This window comes from Rhinoderma darwinii, chromosome 2, assembly GCF_050947455.1.
Source record: "Rhinoderma darwinii isolate aRhiDar2 chromosome 2, aRhiDar2.hap1, whole genome shotgun sequence".
NCBI classification, from domain to species: Eukaryota; Metazoa; Chordata; class Amphibia; order Anura; family Rhinodermatidae; genus Rhinoderma; species Rhinoderma darwinii.
Window position 1 is genome coordinate 181214413 of NC_134688.1, and position 23553 is coordinate 181237965.

General features: G+C 41.6%; 1 protein-coding gene across 1 annotated transcript; it reads right to left on the bottom strand.

Moving 5' to 3' along the window:
* Positions 1–1193: 1193 nt before the first annotated feature.
* On the bottom strand, positions 1194–21655 carry PLCXD1 (phosphatidylinositol specific phospholipase C X domain containing 1). The gene is made up of 7 exons (XM_075852564.1): positions 21440–21655; positions 18095–18225; positions 16202–16338; positions 13712–13837; positions 12682–12837; positions 7051–7231; positions 1194–1516 (listed from the first exon to the last, which is right to left on the bottom strand). Exons 2-7 carry the CDS (start codon positions 18204–18206, stop codon positions 1245–1247), a joined length of 984 nt encoding a protein of 327 aa, XP_075708679.1. The 5' UTR covers positions 18207–18225; positions 21440–21655; the 3' UTR covers positions 1194–1244.
* Between the last annotated feature and the right edge of the window lie 1898 nt (positions 21656–23553).

Consider the following 23553-nt stretch of genomic DNA (forward strand, 5'->3'; position numbering starts at 1 on the left):
AATCTGCAGAGTAATACAGTAGCAGCAGTGTGGATGAGATTTGAACAAATGTCATCCACACACAGCGAAAACAAATTAGCCGAAAAACTGTATATAAATTGACCTGCAGTGCGTTTAAGCGGCAGCATATCGATTTATGCTGCAGACTTGCTGCTCTTCCCCATTTAATTCAATGGGGAGGTAAAACCCACAACAAAGAGGCATGTTTTGCAACTTGCAGTGAAAATGCTGTAATTCCTCCAAAAAACAACTATTTACCCTGGCGATAGTCCTAGCGACCCTCTCTTCTGAGCGTAGTCCAGCCTCCTGGAACAGTAATCCCATGTGATTGCTGCAGCAGTCACATGGACTACAGCATCACCCCAGCAGGCCGGACTGCGCTCAGAAGAGGGACACATCACCATGACTACGATCAGGGTAAGTATACAATTTGTTTTTTTAAATTTCTGCAGGATTTCAACAGCGGACATGCCAGCCGAAAAACTGTACCACAGTTTGGTGTGGTTTTTCAGGCTGAATACCCTGCAGCTTCCAAGATGGATACGTGGTGTACTTTTACGCAGCGTATCTGTCCTGCGTTCGTACCCTAAAGGAGTTTTCCCACAAACCTGTATCCCCTATCCACGGGATGGGGATACATGTGTGATCACTGACCCCCCCCCCTAGCGATAAGAATGGTGACCAAAAATCCCCCAAAGTGCTTTGAGAGTAGAGCGATGGTGCGAGTGCTCGACTAGCACTCTATTCATTTCTTTGGAGCGGTCTCAGTCCTGGAATTCCCATAGTAATTAATGGAGCATTGGCAGAGTATGTGGACCAGCGCTCTATTCTCATGGGGCACTTTCAATCCCCTGTTCGCATTGCTGGGGACCCCAGCGATCACACCTTTATTCCCTTTCTTGTGGATAGGTGGGATACGTGTTTTGTGGGAAAGCCCCTTTAAAAGGCATCTCTATTTTAAGGAGGTAGGCATTGTTGTTTTTTTTACCATACTGCAGTTTATGCAGTATTTTGTGTGTTCCTTTTTGCACATTAGGCATTTAGGCTAGGGCTTTGTGTCTTAATCAATTAATTTTTTTTCACAACACTTGGACATGTCTTTTCTCAGCCGTACTAACTATGTAACATAATTAAGAGGTTTTTTTCTAAGTGGTATTGCTATTCATCCATACACGTACTTGAAAACCCACAAATATATATTTCTAGAAGTTTTATTAGTGCAAAGTAATACATTATTTCAAGTCCTATAGCTCAATCTCTTGTTTCAAAAGAGCCTCAGCTTTGTCCAACAGCTTCATATTGAGATTAATCACAGCAGAAACAAAGTGATCGGACCCAATAAGATCTTCTGCAATAATGTTGGTGGCGTCTCTTCTCACTCCTGGATGCTGCCTCTTTACCCACTTATACAAAAATGGAAGTTTAGGTAATGTCAGTCTTCTCATAGAACCAAATGGGTGTTTTAAGATATAAGACACATTCTCTGTTAAATTGAGACCAGCCACAAAAAATCCATCTGTTGAAAAAAAAAAAAATTAGGAAAATACTTAAATCATGCAGGTTTTTTTTCACTTCAGCTTTGTTGAAATACTGGGTATTCTATATCTGGTTAAAATTACCAATAACTTAATGAACATGTGATCTTCAGCCAAACTTTCTTTTGGATTTGATTCTGGTGTGAAAAAAGTGAAACTCTACGTTTGTTTCAACACATCTATAATGAAAAATAAAAGTTCCTATGTGTCTCTATAGCAACTGACTAAAAACAAACCTGCGTAGTCTGATTGTGCAGCCATGTTGCCAGCTTTCTGTACCCTGCTACTTGCTAATGTACCAAATGTATGTTATCAAAAAAGGAGGGGATTGAAGTTAGTATGAATGCAGGTTTGTTATTTGTTTCCATGGAAAACTAAGTCGTTTATAGTAGCTTTAACCCCTACCCACTAACTATACGATGTCGCGGGAGGTTACTACCCGCACGAGGACGTATAGTTAGTTGTTTCCGGTGAGCACTGTCGGCGACAGTGTGCACCGGGAAGTCCGCTGTCGACAGCGGACACTCCACTCTTGCTGGCCAGCGGTCCTTTGCCCGGTCTGAAACCGCGGGGTTTGCTGATAGTTAGCATTGCAAACGGAGGCCAAACAATGGCCTTCATGTCTGCCATGGACAGAAGCCCAACAGGACCAACCTCCGGCTGGTCCCGATAGTGACTTCCTGTCACTGACAGGAAGCCTGTCGTTCCCGATGCACACTGTCTGCGACAAGGTGTGCATCGGGAGGTCAGCTGTCCCCGACAGCTGACACTCCAGTGTTGCCAATCAGCGGCTCATTGACGCTAATTTTGGCAATTAACCCCTTAAATGCGGCGATCGATTGCGATCGCCGCATTTAGGGGGTTTGTAGCACATCGGCAGCCCCCATGCAATTGTGGGGGTTGCTGATGCTTGTGATGGCATTCATGGCCAGACAACGACCTACGGGTCAGCAATGTATGGAAGCCTATGAGGACCAACCTCTGGTTTCCAAAATGGGGTCTCTTTTGGAGGTTTTCGACAGTTTAGCCAGCACAAGACCTCTCCAATCCGGACATGGTGCCTAAAATATATTCCTAAAAAATCCCCAAAATCCTCTAGGTGCTCTTTGGTTCTTAGGCTGGTGCTTCTGTCCATTAGGACACTAGGGCCGCATGTTGGATATTTCTGAAAACTGCAGAATCTGGGCAATAAATATTGAGCTGCGTTTCTCCGGTAAAACCTTCTGTGTTGCAGAATTTTTTTTTTTATTACGATCATCCGACCCCATACATTTCCATCATGTCGGCAGTACATCTCCCGGTTTACACAGGGAGTTGTGCTACGGACGATAATATTTATTGCTTCATAAACTATACGATCAACCGATGAATAAGCGTTTACACAGTGCAATGATCTTGAACGAGTGTTCATATGAAAGCTTGTATGCCTGATCATTGGCACATGTAAAACGGCCTTTAGACACAGCTAGGGTACGTCCACACGTAGCATAACTACGGTGGATATGCCGCAACATTTCAGTGCAAAAAATCCAGAGTCAATTACAGTAGCGGCAGAGTGGGTGGGATAAGAACAAATCTCATCCCCGTGCTGCCTAAAAAAAATAAATAATAATTACTCAAAAAAACAGTTTATAAATTGACCTGCGTTTTTTTTTCTGTTGCAGGTTTTCCTCATTGAATTCAATGGGGAGATAAAACCCATGACAAATAGCAAATGTTGCGATTTGTGCAGCGGAAGAGCTGAGTTTCCATTGCAAAAACTAAAACTCCGGAGGAAAAAAAAAAAAAAAGTTATACTTACCCAGATCTCTATGCTTCTGCAGGGCAGATACGCGGTGTACTTTTACTCAGTATACTTAAGTACATGGCAAAGCGGTTGCTGGATAGTCGGTTATTCTCATTATGTGTTGCTATTGCGTATTTTCCGTTTGTTAACACACGAATACCTGATAGAATACAATCTCCAGGTTAATCAGACTAGCAGAATATCTGAACACCAACTAACCTGCTTGTTGATGGTTTCCTGTAGGAACTATTTTTTCGATAAAAATTGAAAGCAGCAAATGCAGATATCGCAAAGTTGATAGATGTTAGTGTATCTTCCACAGATTATAATGGAGAGAGACTGCACTTGCTTGACCACTTCTCCAAGAACAGGGAATGGGCAGCCCCATTCTTGGGCCCCATGCGGGTCCAGTAATTTGACCCCGCCATTCTTCATGGCATATCCAGTAGTTATACCATAAAGGTCTGATGTGGGAAGACCCCGATAATCAAGTGTGAAGGGCAACTACACAGCTGTCACATCATGACCACCAGCTAATATCGAGAGTAACCGACATGTGCAGCACAGACAGCAGCTAGACAAGCTGGGAATGAATCAATAAGGTGCTGGTAGGTCGTCTCAGGTATCTGGAGCCACGCTGACTGCAGTGCATCCCACATTTGCTGGAGGGTGCATAGGGGGCGATCCATAGTGCGAACAAGACGATCGAGGAGGTCCCAAAGATGCTCAATTGGGTTCAAGTTTGGCAAATTAGGGGGCCAGGGAAGTACTTGGAAGTTTTGGTCATGCTCTTCCAACCACTGTCGGACATTTCTAGCCGTGTGACATATCGCATTGGGAGGACAAATCGCATGTATGGGTGGACGTGATCTGCAATGATGGATTCATACCCAAATCGGTTCAGAGTGCCTTCCACATGGATGAGTGGGCCCAGAGAATGCCATGAAAAAAATTCCCCAGACCATAACGCTGCCGCCACCAGCTTGTTTTCTTCTAGCAATGGTTGCAGGGTGTTTGTTCTCTAATGTTTCTCGCCTGACACGCCAACGTCATTTGTTCGATTGAGCAGAAAACGTGACTCATCGGAGAAGGCAACTCAGCCAATCATCGGTGGTCCATATCGGATATGGCCGTGCAAATTGAAGCCTTTTTTTCCCCGATGCACCTTTCTAACATAGGAGCAGTGACCATCTGTCTGCTTCGGAGCCCCATACGCAGTAAGGTTCGCCAAACTGTTGGTTTAGACACACGTCTGGTAGCCCCCTGGTTGATTTTCACAGAGAGGTGCTCCACTGTGGTGTCGTTTGGCCCTTCGTAGCAGACGTTCACCTTACATCAATGGCACGTGGTGCTCCGCAACTTCTACGTCGGTTATTCCAAATGGTGCCATTTGTCCACTCGTGATACACTTTCAACACAGCAGCACGCGAATAGTTCACAAACTGATCTGTTTGAGAAAAACTGACACCCTTGGCCCAAAAGTCAAGTCATCACTTTTTTTTGCAACTGATAAATTGCCCCTTTTACCAATGGCAACAATGACTGATATGTGTTCAGACAGCCTATCGCACAGCTTATATACCCACCAAGTGAGCCCACAACACATCACTTCCTTCATGGGCTACACGCTGCCGAAGTCGAAAGTAGGAGGTGGTCATAATAATGTGACTCAACTGTATAAATGCATTACTTTGAACTGGGGTATTCTTAACCCTATTGTCATGACTCCAGTATCAGCAATCACTGAAAGATGTAAATTACTTTTAGGAAAATTATCTTGAGGAAGCAATTGCTGTATATAGTTAATAATTGACTGGTCTATCTTACTTTCTTTGGTTGTCAGACAAATATATTTACAGTTTTAAAGTGAACATCTCACAGGAAACTTCTTTATATACCAGTCTATTCCTCTTTGCGTCAGCAGCATTACCACCAGCACCAATACACTACAGGGGTTTGGGCAGACAGTTTTAGCAGTAGTATAAGCTGCCTCTATCTGGTATGCCATGGAAGACGCAGAGGGGACAAAACCCATGGTTGCGCACGCATTCATTTTTTCTCAAATCCCTATCTCCTATTGCATGGGATCGGCGCTGCAATGTAGATAACAGTAACGTTTGTTTGTTTTTTAAAACTTTCATTTTTGGCCAAGTTGAGCTATTTTTTATATATGCAAATGAGCTTTGAAATGGACAACTGGGCGTTTTTTTTCTCCGTTAAGTCCAACTGGGCGTGTATTGTGTTTTTAACTGGGCGTGTTTATGTGTATGACGCTGACCAATCCGTGACCAGTCCGTGTCATACACTCATCTCCATTCATTTACAAGCAGCACAGCGTTCTTACTAGAACGATGTGCAGCCAGATACACAAGTGTCCTGATAATGAATACACATGAAATCCAGCCTGGACGTCATGTGTACTCAGAATCCTGACACTTCTGACTCTTTTCTTTGAGATTGCAGCAAGCCACTCGTAATCTCGCGAGATTACGAGGTAAACGAGATTTTGTTTCTATTGCGAGTCAGAAGTGTCAGGATTCTCAATACACATGACGTCCAGGCTGGATGGTCATGTGTATTCATTATCAGGACACTAGATTGACTCTTTTCTCTGAGATTTCCAGCAAGAGAAACGAAATCTCGTTTACCTCGTAATCTCGTGAGATTACGAGTGGCTTGCTGCAATGTCACATAAAAGATTCAGAAGTGTCAGGATTCTGAGTACACATGACGTCCAGGCTGGATTTCATGTGTATTCATTATCAGGACACTTGTGTATCTGGCTGCACATCGTTCTAGTAAGAACGCTGTGCTGCTTGTAAATGAATGTAGAGGAGTGTGTGACGCTGACTGGTCACGGATTGGTCAGCGTCATACACATAAACACACCCAGTTAAAAACACAATAGACGCCCAGTTGGACATAACGAAAAAAAAAACGCCCAGTTGTCCATTTCAAAGCTCATAACTTGGCCAAAAATGAAAGTTTTTAAAAAAAAACAAAAAAAAAAACGTTACTGTTATCTACATTGCAGCGCCGATCACATGCAATAGGAGAAAGGGATTTGCGAATCTGGTGACACAGCCTCTTTAAGAACATGGTCTAGAACGGTTTCTTTAAATTGATCATCTAGTGGCAAAACCTCTGCATAAGTCGCACGAGCATGTCCAATTTGCAGAGCATAAGGACGTATATGACGTTGACATGCATGGAAAGTTTTTTTTTTTTTTATAATTTCTTTTCACTTTTTTTATTTGCATTTCTTATCAACGGATCCGTGAAAAACGGCCAGCACAAGGATGTTGTCAGAGTGTGGTCAGTTTTGGCTTTTTTCAAACCCCTAACACAGTTTGCGACATGCTGTGAGTTTCTTGTGATAAAGAAATATAAATCAGTATAGCTTTTGCTAATAATCAATTGGCATTATTATATGCGGATACTACATATATGTATACGCTAGCTATGTATACTTTGCATTTGAAATGTATTATAGGAGATCTCCTATATTTTATTACATTTTCCCAAAACATCCTCAATAGGGGAAAAGCATACGTTTTTGTTGGCAGCTTATGGGTGACGGATGCCACTGTATCGCATCAGTCTTTGCTCAAGTTTAGCATATATGTTCGAGATTTTACTGGCGTATACATCAAATGCAGGCCTAAAATAAAAAATAAAAATAAAAAACACGTGAACATAGCCTTAAAATACAAATGAAGAAACAGATACCTGGCCGTCCATTGAGTTTTTTCATCTCCAAGAAGTGGATCAAGGAGCGTGTCTTAGTTGTGTTTGCCCACCAGTACGGAATAGATGGCCAAAAAAATTCAAATATCAGCTCCAAAGGGTTATCATAGCACACAATAACTTGATAGTTTTGCTTCCACAAATTCCTCAATGTGGGGTGTTCCTGAATGTAGAAAGTACATATTAAAAAAAAAAAGTGGAGACAGATGCTTACAGAGAGACTACACTCCGCTTTTAAGCTCAAATTTACATTAAAACGTATTCAAATAGTCCCAAAGCGTTAAAGGGGTTATGGGGAAATTACAAATTGATGTCCTATCCTTTCAATAGCTGATTGGCGGGGATGCTGGTAGTCTGAATTTTTAATTCCCGGATAACTCTCCTTTAATGAAATGTGGCCGATTTACAGAAATGGAGCATCTTTGTTCCACAGTATGAGTTTTGTTTTTTGTGGTTTTGTTTTACCCTGCTTTTAAGGCCAAATGCACACAATGCGCATTACCCCCAGATTTGCCACGCATATTTTCCTGCAGCATAATACAGTACCAGCAAAGTAAAGGAGAACTGAAGTAATCTTATCCACAAGTTGCGGAACTTTTCCGCGTGTAAATGTACCTGCAGTGCAATATATATATATATATATATATATATATATATATAAAAGCCCACAGCACTCCAATGTAGAAAAGAAAGTGGTTTATTCAGTCAGCACAAACTGCAACGTTTCCGTCCTACTATGGGACTTGAAAAAGGTGCAGTGCTGAGTGGTGGTGAATAAATCCATATAAATATAAAACTCCATAGCACAAAATCTGCACCTATTTTCACATTAAAAATAAATAAAACCAGCACCTGAAGATGCATCAAAAAAAAACAAAAAAACACACCACCACAAAAGAAAACGCACCATGAAGTGCAGATTTTACCTGTGTATTTTCTGCACCTAATTGCGCAACATGTGCATGTAGCCTAAAGAAGACCTGCCACCTGTTTTCATAAATACTTGTATCCCGCATAAAATAATTCTGGAGCCCTCTATTCCACCACAACACTTGGCTTTCTGTTGCAGGTTTTGCAACCCCATAAACCCGTAACAGAAATGCAACGAAAATGCAGCATAAAACTCACATACTGCGGATTTAACCCCTTGGATTTTCAATTTCATTTTTTCCTCCCCACATTGCAAAAGCCATAACTTTTATATTTTTTCGTAGACATAGATTGAATAAGGGCTTGTTTTTTGCGGGACAAGTTGTAGTTTTTTACTGCGAATCCACCTTTTGTTTTTGGGTTTCGTATTTACGACGTACATCGTGCGGTAAAAACGATAAGTTAACTTTTATTCTACGGGTTGATACGATTACAAAGATACCAAGTTTATAGTTTTTCATGTTCTACCACTTTTATAAATAAAATACCTTTATTTGTTAAAAACAAAGTAGTTGTGTCGCCACTTTTTCTGAGAGCCATAAGTTTTTTTTATTTTTCAGTCGATTTAGCAGTGTGATGGCTTATTTTTGCAGGACGAGCTGTAGTTTTTATTGGCACCATTTTTGGGGACATGTGACCTTATATATAATTTATTAATCCATTTTTTTTGGGGTGCTAAGGTGTTCACCGAGCGGGTTGAACATTATAGTCTAATAGCTCAGACTTTTACAAAAGCAGCTATATCAGTTATGTAAACTTTTTTTTTTTTACATTACTTAAAAAAGGAAAACATGCGAAAAGGGTTTGTTTTTTTTTGAGCTTTTAATATTTCATTTTTTTTTTGTAAATGAAACAAAAACCTTTATTTAAAACTATATTTTACTATTTTATTTTAGTCCCCCTAGGGGACTTGAATCAGCGATCGCTGGATCACTTGCATGATATACTGCAATACTACTGTATTGCAGTATCTCTCTATACTGACAGCCAGAGGCAGGGCTCCATAGATGTACAAAGATAGCAGACCTGTGGGCCTTCGTTAGGCCCCCAGGCTACCATAACAACCATCGCTCCCCACTCCCTGATCGCAATGCAGGGGGTTCCAATGGCACGTCAGAGGGGGGCTTATTTTAACTGCTTAAATACAGCGGTCCCTATTGACCGTGGCATTTAAGTAGATAAACAGGCGGAATCTAAGTGATCTTAGACTCCACCTGTTGCACTGCAGTGTCAGCTGTATCATGCAGCGGACACCTGCTAGGTATGCAGCACGCTCAAACCGTGAGCGCGTTCCATATTTCCCCTTGGCGGTTGTCACGTACATGACATGTTGCCAAGGGGTTAAAATCCGCACTGCAGGTCAATTAACATTTACGCTGCGCTTTTTCTCTGCAGCGTGGGCATGAGATTTTCCACTTTGCTGCTGCTATGAAAGTTGCAGAATTTACGCATTGAATTCCATTGTGGAGATTCCGCAGAGTTTACACTCGAAGGCCTAATTCACACGAACATGTCAGTTTTGCGCACGTAAAAAAACGCAGCGTTTTGCGCGCGTTTCAGTTCCGTGTGTCATCAGTGTTTGGTGCGTGTCTGCGTTATTTTTGCGCGTATGGCATCCTTATGTCAAGTGGTTTTGAAGTATGCAAAATGAAATGGAGGTTTTCTATTTCTCATCATTTTTTGAGCAACTGTTGCGCGAATCACGCACAGCACACGGATCTGCGTCCGTGTGATGTCCGTGATTTTCACGCACCCATTGACTTCAATGAGTGCGTGATGCGCAAAAAAACGCTCACGTATAGGACATGCAGTGAGTTTCACGCAGCGGACACGCTGCGTGAAAAACACGGAATGTCTGAATGGCCCATTGACTTAAATAGGTCTGTGCGACGTGCGTGATTTTCACGCGCGTATCACGGATGTGAAATACGCTCGTGTAAATAAGACCTTAATGTTGTCTTTTCTTACATGCGGAGATAGAAGCGGCTTTATGCTGCAGATTTGGGAGCATTTTTTTTTTTAATTGACATGCAGCGGATTTTAAAATACACACCGCAGGTCAATTTAAGTGCGGGAAAAATTTAGCAACGTGTAGATGAAATCTAATTTTCTTTGCTGGTACTGTATTATGCTGCGGATTTGTCGCAGGAAAATACACACGTAACATGCATTTTGTGCATTTGGCCGAACTCTTTGTCCCGTTCCTCAGTTTAGTCGTCCTGAAGTAATTACAAACAACTGGGCTTTTACCACTCACCCGGAAATAGGGTGAGCCCATGCACAGTCTGACATGGTCAAACTCTATATGTATGTGCACACGCTTACTAAAAAACTTCTGACAATACAGAGCTGTTTTCAGGGGAAAACAGCTCCTGATTTTCAGCCATTTTTTAAGCAAACTCGCATTTTTCGCTGCGTTTTTTATGCCCATTTTTGGAGCTGTTGTTCTAGAGAGTCAATGAAAAACGGCTCAAGAAGTGACATGTACTTCTTTTTCACCGGAGTTTTGAAAAACTGCGGCATAAAAAAACGCCACACAGATGTTTGGAGGTGTTCTGCTTCCAAATATTCAGCCGTTTTTCTTAATTTAAATGTATCTGCTTGTAAAACAGATAGTAATACCACACAAAATAGTCACTAGTTACCATTTCCCATATGTCTACTTTGTTTGCATCGTTTTTTTGAATGTCCTTTTATTTTTCTAGGACGTTACAAGGCTTAGAACTTTAGCAGAAATTTCTCATTTTCAAGAAAATTTCAAAAGGCTATTTTTACAGGTACCAGTTTAGTTCTGAAGTGGTTTTGAGGGCCTTATATATTAGAATCCCCCAATAAGTCACCCCATTGTAAAAACTGCACCCCTCAAAGTATTCAAAACAGCATTCAGAAAGTTTCTTAACCCTTTAGGCGTTTCACAGGAAATAAAGCAAAATAGAGGGTAAATTTACAAATTTCATTTTTTTTGCCGAAATTCATTTGTAATAAAAAAAAATTCTGTAACACAGAAGGTTTTACCAGAGAAACGCAACTCAATATTTATTGCCCAGGTTCTGCAGTTTTTAGAAATATTCCACATGTGGCCCTAGTGGAACGAAACACCGGCCTCAGACGCAAAGGAGCGCTTAGTGGATTTTGGGGTCTCCTTTTTGATGATTATATTTTAGGCATCATATCAGGTTTGAAGAGGTCTTGTGGTGACAAAACAGTGAAAAAGTGACCCCATTTTGGAAACTACACCCCTCAAGGAATTTATCTAGGGGTATAGTTAGCATTTTGACCCCACATGTATTTTGCTATATTTATTGGAGTTGGTCTGTGAAAATGAACTTTTTCTGAAAAAACATAGAAATTTGTAATATTTACAAGGAATAAAGAAGAAAATGCACCCCAACATCTTCTCCCGATTACGTAAATACCCCATATGTGGTAATAAACTGCTTTTTTGACCCACAGCAGGGCTCAGAAGGGAAGGAGACCCATTTGGATTTTTGAGCGCAGATTTTGCTGGATTGGTTTTCAGTGCCATGTCGTGTTTGCAACGCCCTGGAAGGACCAAAACCGTGGAAACACCCCAAAAGTGACAGAGTTTGGGGAACTACACCCCCTCAAGGAATTTTTCTAGGGGTATAGTGAGCATTTAGACCACACAGATTTTTTGCAGAATTTAGTAGAATTAGGCCGTGAAAATTAATATCAACATTTTTTTCCACTAAAATGTTGAATTTTTTCAGTTTCACAAGGGATAAAGGAGAAAAAGTCGCCCTAAATTTGTAACGCAATCACTCCCTAGTATGACAATACCCCACATGTGGTAAGAATTTATTTTTTTAATAGAAATTAACCTTTGCAGGACTAATCCTTTTTTGCTTTTCCTATTTAGTTTTTCCCTCCCCGGATTCCAAACGCCATAACTTTATTTTTCCATCAATAGAGTGGTGTGAGGGCTAATTTTTTGCGGGAAGAGTTGTAGTTTCTATTGACATCATTTAAAGTACCATATAATGTACTGGAAAACCGAATCTAAAATTCTTTGCGGGGTGAAATTGTAAAAAAAACGGATTCCTCCATTGTTTTTTGGGATTTGTTTTTACAGTATTTCAGTAGCGGAATCCACACCGAACTTCTGCAAAAAAAGTACAGTACAATGTAAAAGAAACCCCATTCACTCACAGCATAAAAAGTGTGTAGCAGATCCTAGGCATGTTGCAGATTTTCAAATCCGCAGCATGTTCTCTCGGTTACAGAAATGCGGCAAACTTCCTTCATTGCTATGTAGTGAAATCCATTATTATAATGGCAATGAAATCCACATGTAACACATGCAGATTTCATTGCGGATTTTGAGACTAGTTCCACGCTGTAATTTTTACACGGTGTGTGTGAACCCAGTCTTATGTCTGTGTGTAACAAAGGAGATAAAAAAAAGTGATCTTGTATAAGGTACTGAACTATCCAATCATTAGTGGAAGACTAAACGTAATTCTCAGACCTCCTGTGGTTTTAATGAGCCGAACCTAGATCACCTTATTTCTTTACTGTGATCTAAGTCAGGTTCAGTGGAACTGTAAGAAGTCCAGGTGTTGAAGCCATAATAAGGACCCAAAAAGGAGCATGTGGAAGTCTAAGAATCTTTAAAAAAAAAAAAAACACAAAAACAATTTTGATAACTTTCGATGTGCATACATGCTTGGGGCATAATTTGGGTCCAAATATCCTGTGTATGCAGTAAATTAAACACATATGATGCTCTGGGGACATGGACTGTAGATTATCACACCCTAGAATGAGGACCTCCTGTGGATTCTGCTGCAGCCAATCAGCAATCTCATGTAGTGTTTCCTAAGAGGAGAAAGAAAAAAAATTAAATGTATTTTTATCATTTTAAAGTAACCTATGAAAATAAAACAAACATATAATTATAATATGTGCTACATCGAGAGTGCCACAATATTTGTAGGGTAATACACATGCAAGCTGTACGCATTTATGAAGAGTTCTGCCAGTTTAAAGAGCTGGTCTTCTCCGCACCAGACTATTTCTAACCTGGTTATACATGGCATTATATGATCTATGTGCATCTTTGATATGAGTTACTGCTAAAATGGATTGCACCTTCCTCACTATTTTCTACTTTCAATCTTCATTGACTTCCTGTCAACCATGAGGGTATGTTCACACTGCTTACTAAAATAACGTCTGAAAATACGGAGCGGTTTTCAAGGAAAAACAGCTCCTGATTTTCAGACGTTTCTTTAGCAAATCGCGCTTTTCACTTCATTTTTCACGGCTGTTTTTGGAGCGGTTTTTCTAGTGTAAATGAAAAATCGGCTCCAAAATGTCACAAGAAGTGACATGCACTTTTTCGCTGGCTTTTTTATTTTTTTTACACGGCAGTTTTTCAAAACTGCCCTATAAAAAAAATGCCCAGTAGGAACAGAACGCCGTATTTCCCATTGAAATCAATGAGCAGATGTTTGGAGGCGTTCTGCTTCCGATTTTTCAGCCCGCAAAACGGACGAAAATAAGCCGTGTGAACATACCGTGACACTTCTAGAACATAAAATATACTTCCATTGGCCTGTGAGAAGTATAAGTGTGTAATGTAACGTTGAAGGTGGACAGAAATAGAAAAACATGACTAGTGTATGAAGTGGAAAGACAAAGACGTCAGTATGGGAAGTAGGTACAAACATGAGACTGCAGTTTGTCTTACCTCTACAGTATGGGATGTATAAAGGCCATGTACAAAGTACAGGTTTGAATAAACATTAGGCCTGGGAGCTATTCGGAGATCCAGGTATCTGATGCCAGCATCCAGCTGCTCAGTAACGCTTAAAGTCTATCAACCACAAGGAATAATTATGTAAGAAATAGACATGAGAAAATATTATACAAAACATTGATATGACAAAGCCTTATGCCTTATGCCTCATGCACATGACCATGTGCGCTGGCCGAGTCACGTTAGGGATACGTGGAAAGGTGGGACATAGCCGATCTTTCTTCAGATTGGAGAATTGGGTCCGTTTTCACAGACCCGATTCACCCGCTAAAGTGGAATGGGTCCAGGAAGACTATTGGCCCGAGTGGCACATCGGTCGCGTGCAACTGCACTAAGGCCCTGTTAACGAAAAAAAAAAATAATCTGCCTCAAAATTCCTGAAGGAATTCTGAGGCAGATTTTGAACTACCTGCACATATTTTTCCACATCTTTTGCCCACGGCCATTGAAGCGAATGCAAAGACCCCGGCCAAAAAACGCTCAGAAACTAGCACTGCTTTTTTTTCTGCCTCCCATTGATTTCAATGGGAGCTCAGAGGTGGAAACCGCGGCACAAAAGGACATTCTATTCTGCTTTCTTTCCCGCAAGCGGCCAGTTGCCGCCCGGAAAAAACAAAAACAAAAACGCTTCCCATGTAAATCAATGGGGTATGATTTCGGCTGTATTTTGCTGCCTATTCTGATGCAATTTCTGCGTCAAAAGACTGTATGAACTGATCCTAAAGAAGTTTATTTCCACAAATGGATTGTTAGAGAATTCACATCAAAATCCAATAATAGAAATACAATTTTCGTGCTAAACACAAGATTGTTGGGGAGAAAAACAAAACAAAAAAAACACACACCACACAGTACAATACCCCACCGTCTTGGATCAGGTATTGAAGCTGTAGTTGAAATTAAATAGATACTGCACAGTCTGTACCAATTTAAGATACCTGATGTGTGTGCAAAGCAATTCAAGGAAGAGTTGCTCTTTAAGGCAAAGATCACAAACAGTTTGTCGCAGTTTTTCTTAGCCAAACACAGTAGTTGACACAAAAGAAAGGAGATGTATCAGTCTTTCCTGTATACCTTTTGTTCCTTTTTGGATCCACTTCTGACTTTGGTTTAAAAAAAAACAAAAACACGGGCCTAAAAATTGAACGAAAATGACTCATTGATTTCAATGGGAGGCAGAGGCGTTTTTTTGCCACTGAGCGACTTTTGGCCGTTTGCGGGGGAAAGCAAACGGCATGTCCTTTCTTACAGCAGTTCCGCCTCTGACCTCCCATTATAAATCAGTGAGAGGCAGAAAAAACCTGCCACGCTAGTCTCCAAGTGTTTTTTTTGCCCGCAGTCCTCGCATTAGCTTCAATTGCCGTGGGCGAAAAATGCTGTGAGAAACGCAGGAAATTTTTTTTTTTAAAAAGCGTAGGCAGGTCAAAATCTGCCTCAAAATTCTGAGGCAAATTTTTTTCTGTCTGCAAAAAAACTGAGTGTACAGGGCCTAAAGGTTTGTCTACGATAGGCAGCTGACTGAAGCATCTTACTGCTATGAGCCATTATATGAGGGTGAGCAACAAAAACCCATTCCCCCAGCAGCATTCTATAGAAAAATCAAAAAAGCCTTTAAACATGGTTTGCCTGGTTTCAGCAAATAATGTTTTTTGTATATTTAAAAGTTATACAATTTTCCAATATAATTTTTGTATTAATGTTCCTCAGTTTTCCAGATCTCTGCTTGTTGTTATGACATAGGAACATTCATGGTTTACTTCCAGTGGATAAAATTCTGTCAATGGTCATGTGATGTTCACACGCGGTGTTTTCAGGCGTATTTCGGGGCGTAATCGCCTCGAAACGCGCCAGAAGAAAATGGTAGCTAAATGCCTACAAACATCTGACCATTGAAATGAAACTGCGTTTCGTTTAGATGGGACTTTTTTTATGCCGCCATTTAAAAAAACGTAACGTTAAAAAACGCTGCGTAAAAATTAGGAGCATGTCACTTCTTGAGCCGTTATTCATAGGGTCAATTGAAAAAAAAAAAAAAAAAAAGCTCCAAAAGACGTTTCTGCCTACAAAAACGGCTGAAAATCAGGGGCGGTTTTCCCTTGAAAACAGCTCCGTAATTTTCAGCTGTTTTTTTACTTTGCGTCCATGGACAGAATTTTATCCACTGGAAGTAAACAATGAATGTTTCTACTAAATAACAAGCAGAGATCTTGAAAACAGTGAAGAATTAATACAGAAAGTATATTGGAAAATTGTATATCTTATAATTATTCAAAATATAATATTAATTTGATTAGAGCGAGAGTGAAAGAGAAAAAAAACAAAAAAAAACCTCGGTCAGATTTGATAAAAGAAAGTAGTGTTAAAGAAGAATAACTTCTCGGCTTAAAGCCACATAAGGAAGAAGTAATAACGAGAACATACCTGTGTGGTACTCCACTTTAAAATAATGGAGCGTGTGATACCAGGCACATACTTCTCTAAAAAGAGCAGCAGCTTAGGAGACCTCGGGTCAACTGGCGATCGTTTATCTAAGCAATAGGTCATGGTGTCATGACTCCCTGAAGAGGGAAAAGAAAGAGGAATTATAAAATGACTAATATAAAGAAACATCGTTCCAATTCAATTTGTATTATTAAGATTACATTTACTACAGAAAGTCTTGCAAATTACAGCCAATTTTAAGACAAGCCCTTACCCACCCTCCCAGCTCCTATTCATGAATCACATACTTCAGGTTTGAACAGACTTGTCATTTCTCTTTTTTTGTAAGGACACGGACAGACTTTGAATCTTTGAGAAAGGGTTGCATCATACGTATACAATGAAGGTTATTTATTTATTTTTTTAAAGAACTTCTAAAAACATAAAATGTAAAAAACACAAATATTGTTAACAGTAGTTCCCGGATTACTTATGGCATAAATAAAATTGTCCGTTCAACCTCAATATAAAGCATTTTGGTCTGAAACACAGTGCTGAGATTAGATAGAGCAGTCTGCATTGGGAACTAAACGTAGGGCACATTCTTTAGTGCCTGTGGTGGTTTTGTAGCAATTTTTGGGCTGTATCATTTGCAGTGATCATATTATTTTTTCTGAAATATCAGTTTCATAAGGGATAAAAAATAAATAAAAAAAACAGGATCAAGACAGCTGTGATGGTTCATAATGTAGATGACATAAGTACACTACATTATTACTCAGAGTTAGGCCTCATGAACGCGGCCGCAGCCCGCATTTTTGGCCCGTTCTTCCATACAAAGTATGGGAGAATGGCCCGTAAACCGCTGCAGATGACCACATATAGAAACTGATGCCATGTGGTGATCAGAGGTTTGGTCATTGAGACTTGTCAACAAATCATACATTCTTACTGTTGTTCATGTTCCCCACACAGAGTTAACGAATAGAATGAATCTAATATTCAGTAATTTTTTAAATTCATTCCTACAGTGCATGAGGCCCCTGTCACAGTAGAATGGTATAGCCCACAGATTAGTCCTGTGTAATGTATCCACAGGCCAACTGCATATAACTAAACATGGCGTCAGTCATGTGATCATCACACACACCATGTGACCCCTAGCATGACAACAGATGCGTTGGGGTAACATGGGCTCAGTGAATAGCACTAATGGTGGCATAATGATGAACAGCTACTTCACTATGTATGCAGTCACGGTTTCCAGATGATGTTAATAAAGTTTACTGTAAGGGTATGTGCACACACACTAATTACGTCCGTAGTTGACGGACGTATTTCGGCCGCAAGTCCTGGACCGAACTCAGTGCAGGGAGCCGGGCTCCTAGCATCATACATATGTACGATGCTAGGAGTCCCTGCCTCTCCGTGGAACTACTGTCCCGTACTGAAAACATGATTACAGTACGGGACAGTTGTCCTGCAGAGAGGCAGGGACTCCTAGCATCGTACATATGTATGATGCTAGGAGCCCGGCTCCCTGCACTGAGTTCGGTCCGGTACTTGCGGCCGAAATACGTCCGTAAATTACGGACGTAATTAGTGTGTGCGCACATACCCTCAGAGAAAAGACACACACACAGAGAAGGCTGAAAGCCTGCCTTGAGAATGTAGATCACAGCAGTACACTTCAGTGAACAGAACTGCATGTTTCCATTCACTGACTGCATGCAGAAATCCGTAAAACAAAATAGATTATACAATGTATTTATTATAGGATATCCCTTTAACAAAACATGAAACCAACTGGGATCTTTGTAAAAAGGGGTTTCAGCACAATACATGGAATACAATGAAAGGGAAAGCAGTGGCCAATGAGGCACAAAACGGTACCTGGAATTGAGAAGTTGTACAGAGGAATATCCCACAGATCTTCACACAGATGGGACATCCATTGTTGGTTCCCTGTCATTTGGTTGCCACATTTTTGTAAAAAGTCTTTCATATTAGGAGTGTATTAGCTCCTGAAATGACAGGGATTGAAATTACTTTTAAATCAAAAACTATCATTTAAAAAGAAAAAAAAAATACATATGAGTAATTTAAAACTAGCTCTAATTCGATTTGTAAAACAATTTTTCTATAATTCAATAGTAATAAACTCCTTGAAATGTAACCAGATACTCCTATTGTCATACAGGTCATTGGGTAATGCAGTTGACAACTCCCTAGAGGCTAATGATAGAGCTGCTCCTTTGTCATGCTTCAACCCCGGCCTAGTAGAGGACGGCGTTCTTCAGAATGGCCCCAGTCAGGTAAATGAAGCGTTTGGGGTAAGTAGAGTTCCATAAGTATAGCCAAAAGCAGAATTTTTAGTTTTTGTCTGGAGATAGGCTTTAATATATTAGCAACTATTGAATGCAGGCCACATTTTCCATACACCTTCTATTCATACTACCTATCTTCCTACATGCTGGCTACCATTATACCAGTAGGAGTACTTTTGCTGTGAATAGTAAAAGATTGAAGAAGCTTATTACATAGGTTGCACGGACTCACTATGAAAAGTAGGCATAGCTGTGGCCCCTTCAGATCAATTAAACAGTATAGACTATCTTTTATGTTCTTTAAAAGTTCACTTGGCTTCACATATTTGTTTACATACAGTTTTGGGACGCAATGGAATGTGATACAACTGGATTGTAGCAAACTAGGAGTGTATCTATGACGTTCACATTAAGGCCCCGTGCACACAGCCGCCGACCTCATTTTCGGCCCGTGCTCTCATACAAATACAACTGATTTAGTCCGTAATTGTGGACACCTCCTACAAACAGAAGGAGGGATTGCCCTACAGGCCGGGTGATTGATGCCGTCAGCCCCTGGTCTATCAGGGCAAAAAGGGGTAACAGAAAACAAAAAAAAAGTTGCAAAGCTTGCCCAAAAAAGGAGCTTCATGTCATTGAGCCCCCACCCCCCAGGTAATAACCTTACTTTTTATGAAATAATTGAGATTTTCTTTTTCCAGGTCATTATGTAGACACTTTATAATAACATGTTGTTATTACCCATTATTTTCCCCCAGTCGGCAGCCTATCCATGTTTCAGAGGGGTTGGTGGTTAGGGAATCACCCTTACGTCATACAAAAAAGCCAGACCCCAAATCACCGGTAGCTTCTGTACATGCACATGGACCTAAAGTTTGTTTCGTTTGACCGTATATCTGCCTGCTTACGTTCCCCTGGTTATAGATCCATTACTACTCTTAGCAGATAAGAAAATATCTCCAGGACTTCTTAATTTAGTATCCTGCAGACATTAGAGGGACTTGATCTCTATACAAAAAGCTCTGTTTAAACCTTAGCAGCCAAGGAAGCTGAGCTTATTGCCTGGCCACTGTACAAGTCATGCGGAGATCACGCTATATGCGCTAGCTTTACCCCAGTATACGCACTACACAAGCCAAACAGCTCCATCTTTACATCGATTCTACATATGGAAGCAGTTCATGATACACTGTGCATGCTTACAACTTACTCAAAAGCTTATACAATTTACGCCTCATTCACACGACAGGGTCCGAGTGTCAGCCGATAAAATCGGTCGTTTTGGGCCGTTTTTCCCGGCCAGTTTGCATCCGTTCAGTGTTGCCGTTTTGAACGGCCGATTTTGACCCGTTTTGCATCAGTTTTTTTCCCTGTCCGTTTTAAAATCGGATGAATTTCATTTAAAATTGTTGCCACACACAGCCCTTTGTAGATAATGCCACCCAGCCCCCTGCAGGTAATGCCACCCAGCCCCATGTAGGTAATGCCACCCAGCTCCCTGTAGGTAATGCCACCCAGCTCCCTGTAGGTAATGCCACCCAGCTCCCTGTAGGTAATGCCACCCAGCTCCCTGTAGGTAATGCCACCCAGCTCCCTGTAGGTAACGCCACCCAGCTCCCTGTAGGTAATGCCACCCTGCCCCTTGTAGGTAATGCCACACAGCCCCCCCCCCCCCCACATTCCAGGAGAAGTCACTGACTTCAATGTCCATATATGGACAGTGTAGTCACTGACTTCTCCTGGAGAGGAATTCCCTGCCACAGGTCGAGAATTCCACTTCAGAAGTGAGTGACGTCACTGTGTCCATATATGGACGGTGTAGTCACTCACTTCTCCTGTAGCGGAATCCCCGGCCATAGTGTCAGGGATTCCGCTGCGGAAGTGAGTGACTTCGCTGTGTCCATATATGGACAGTGTAGTCACGCACTTCTCCTGTAGCGGAATCCCCAATCCCCAGCCGGGGATTCCAACTCCTACAGGGAGCAAAAAAAGACCCTCCTCCTCCTCCTCACATTCACTCTGCACTGTGAGGAGGAGAGAGAGCGCCCGAGCGACGGAATACATGGCCATCACTCGGGACACATTCCGGTGATGGCCGTGTATTACCCGGCCCCATAGACTTCTACGGGAGTCGGGCGGCCGGGTAAACGGCCGAAAATAGGGCATGTTCCATTTTGACGGCCAGGTTTCCCGGGCCGTCAAAAAAAATAGGTCGTGTGAATAGCCCCATTAGGGGTCTATTGTTCCTAATGGAGCCGGGTGACGCCGTTGTGTGAATAAGGGCTTACCAGGTTCCCACGTAGCGTAAATGCTGCGGAATTTCCGCAACCGAATTCTGTGTGGAAATTCCGCAGCATTTACGGTATCAGCAAAGTGGATGAGATTTAAAAATCTCATGCCCAAGCTGTAGAAAAAAAAACACAGCGCAAACGTTAATAAAATGTATCACTTTTTTGGCCTCCGTAGTTATACTAGAGAATATATATATATATATATACACACATACATACATACACACATTTTTTAGTTATTTTTTGTCACGGAATTGCTAGTCGAGCAATAATAGTATTTTGCAAAGCAACCTCAGGATTTTAAAATGTCCTAATGCTACAGGAGATATAGTAAAATATATATAGAGTTGTTAAGTGGGTGTTAATATTCAAGAGCCAAACCCAAGATGAGGAAGTGTCAACTACAACATCCTGTGAGAAAGCGCCGCCACTATCTCCCATATTACTACAATACAGATGACACAACTTCACACAATGCTGAAGGGAATGTAGGAGAGACAGAGAGGTGGGTGCCCACGTCGCTGCCAGTATCTTCTAGTATAAAACGGCAACATCGCGATACACTGGGAGCAGCAAAGGATCTCACGACTAAATAAAGTGAAAACTGCCATTTGGTTTACCTGTCGCAAAGCACGAACTGCAGGTCAGGATAGAAACTTGAGCGCTTCATTCACAGGGCATACGTGAAGCCCCAGTCTCTGCCCTGATGAAATACCGGAGCATGAACTTGCTATGTCGTCTTCAGCCATCCTTATATCAGAACACACAGGTGGTCTAGGAGTCCGCCTACTACAGGCAGCGATTGGTCAGTGTACCAGTCCTTCACATCACTTGGGGTAGTCGTAGACTGTGACGCGTACTGGAGAATATCATGTACAACCCCCCTCCCCTAGAAACTGAATAATGGATCAGACCAGTAGTGTGCCTCCTTTGCAGCAACAGAGAAAGGACTGCCACATTGCGTCTGGATGGGGTGGAGATAACAGCAAAAATTTTTTCCTGTCGGTGTATTTGAGGCAGGAAACTATGTTTGTTATATCAAATACAAGGGTAGAGAGGAAGATAACTGTTTTGCATATATTATGAATATATTATAATTATCTTTATCACCAATAGAGATACCAGAGTCACCGAGCTAATCACCAGAAGACAATCCCAAATCCAGCAAATAGTTTTACCCAATGGTGGAGATTCATCAATAATAGATGAGTTGGTAAAAAAGTTATCAATAACCTATATTTCTGCGTTTCTCGCGCATCACGCACCCATTGAAGTCAATGGGTGCGTGAAAATCACGCCCACCACACGGAAGCACTTCCATGGGACGCGCGTGATTCGCGCAACAGCAGTAAAAAGTATGATTGAAAACAGAAAAGCACCACGTGCTTTTCTGTTTACAAACATACAAACAGTTTCATAATGATGGCGGCTGCGCGAAAATCACACAGCCGCGCATCATATGGTGATGACACACGGAGCTGTTAAGTGCCTTGTACGCGCGCAAAATGCCGCATTTTTTGCGCGCGCAAAACGCACACGCTCGTGTAAGTCCGCCCTCAATGTCTAAAACGTAATACATTTTGTGCACAGCCTGTACACCATTTTTTGACACAATTGGCATCAGAATTCTGCCTTTATAGACTTTGTGTCTGTGCCCTTTTAATTGTTTAATTAAGTTTCTGTGGGACTTAACTCACACAGCACAGCGTGATCTCTCGAGGTCACGATGTGCTGTCATTCACAGAAACTTTACCGAAGTGTCAGGCGTGTGAATAGACATCGCGTCCTGGCTGGAGGCAATGTCTATTCGCTCTCAAGACACTTTGGTAAAGTTAATGTGGGAGTATGTGACAGCACAGCATGATCTCGCGAGTACTGCTAAAAATGAATGGAGAGAACTGTATGACGCTGATTGGTCTGATTGGCCAGCGTCATACACTTCTCTTTAAAACGCCCAGTTTTTAAAAACAAAAGTAAAAACACGTCCAGTTGTCTATTAAGAAACTAATTAGCATAAATCTAAAATTGTTATCTACATTACAGCGCCGATCAGATTATGTAGGAGATAGGGCATTTATAATCTGGTGACAGAGCCTCTTTAACCGCTTAACGCTATGTGACGTAATAGTCCGTCTCAGGAGTTGTCTTGTTAACGCAAACTGACGGACTATTATGTTACAGCATTAACAGGGTACTGTGTCAGCAAACGCGTCTGCAGACACAGTTTTAAAGAAGTGATAGCTTAACGCTATCACTGCTTCAAGGCCAGGACTGGAGCTAGCCTCCGATCCAGCCGAATAACCCCTTAGATGCATGTACGGTGTTTACAAGCAGATCGGAACCCTGCAATGAAATGCCGATGACTGCTCCGGCAGACCGGAAGCCTAACAGTGGCCTCCTGTCTGCCTAGAACGGAAGCCTGCTCGATCCCGCCCAGAGGTGGGGCCTAAAAGGCGTCAGGCCGCAGTTTCAAGATGGCGCAGGCTCAGAAGCTGAGCCTGCTACATCAGCCGCTGGTGTCAGCTGTATGTTACAGCTGACACCCTGCTGTAACGGCAGGGAACAGAGCTAGCTCCGATCCCAGCCATTAACCCCTCAGATGCCGCGATGTTATCGTGACGATGCTGATCGTTGCTATGGCAACCGGAGGCCTAATAATGGCTTCCTGGTCTTAATTAATAGGATTAGGAGAGCAGCTGCTAAAATGCCATTGCAAAGCAGCAAACAGGTATTT

Excerpts from the sequence above, each read along its gene's own strand:
- PLCXD1 (XM_075852564.1), bottom strand. The coding sequence starts at position 18,206 with ATGAAAGACTTTTTACAAAAATGTGGCAACCAAATGACAGGGAACCAA. Across the intron at positions 13,838-16,201 it reads TAAAGTGGAGTACCACACAG|ACTTTAAGCGTTACTGAGCA; the intron begins GTATGTTCTCGT and ends TGTGGTTGATAG. Across the intron at positions 1,517-7,050 it reads AAAACTCAATGGACGGCCAG|ATGGATTTTTTGTGGCTGGT; the intron begins GTATCTGTTTCT and ends TTTTTTCAACAG.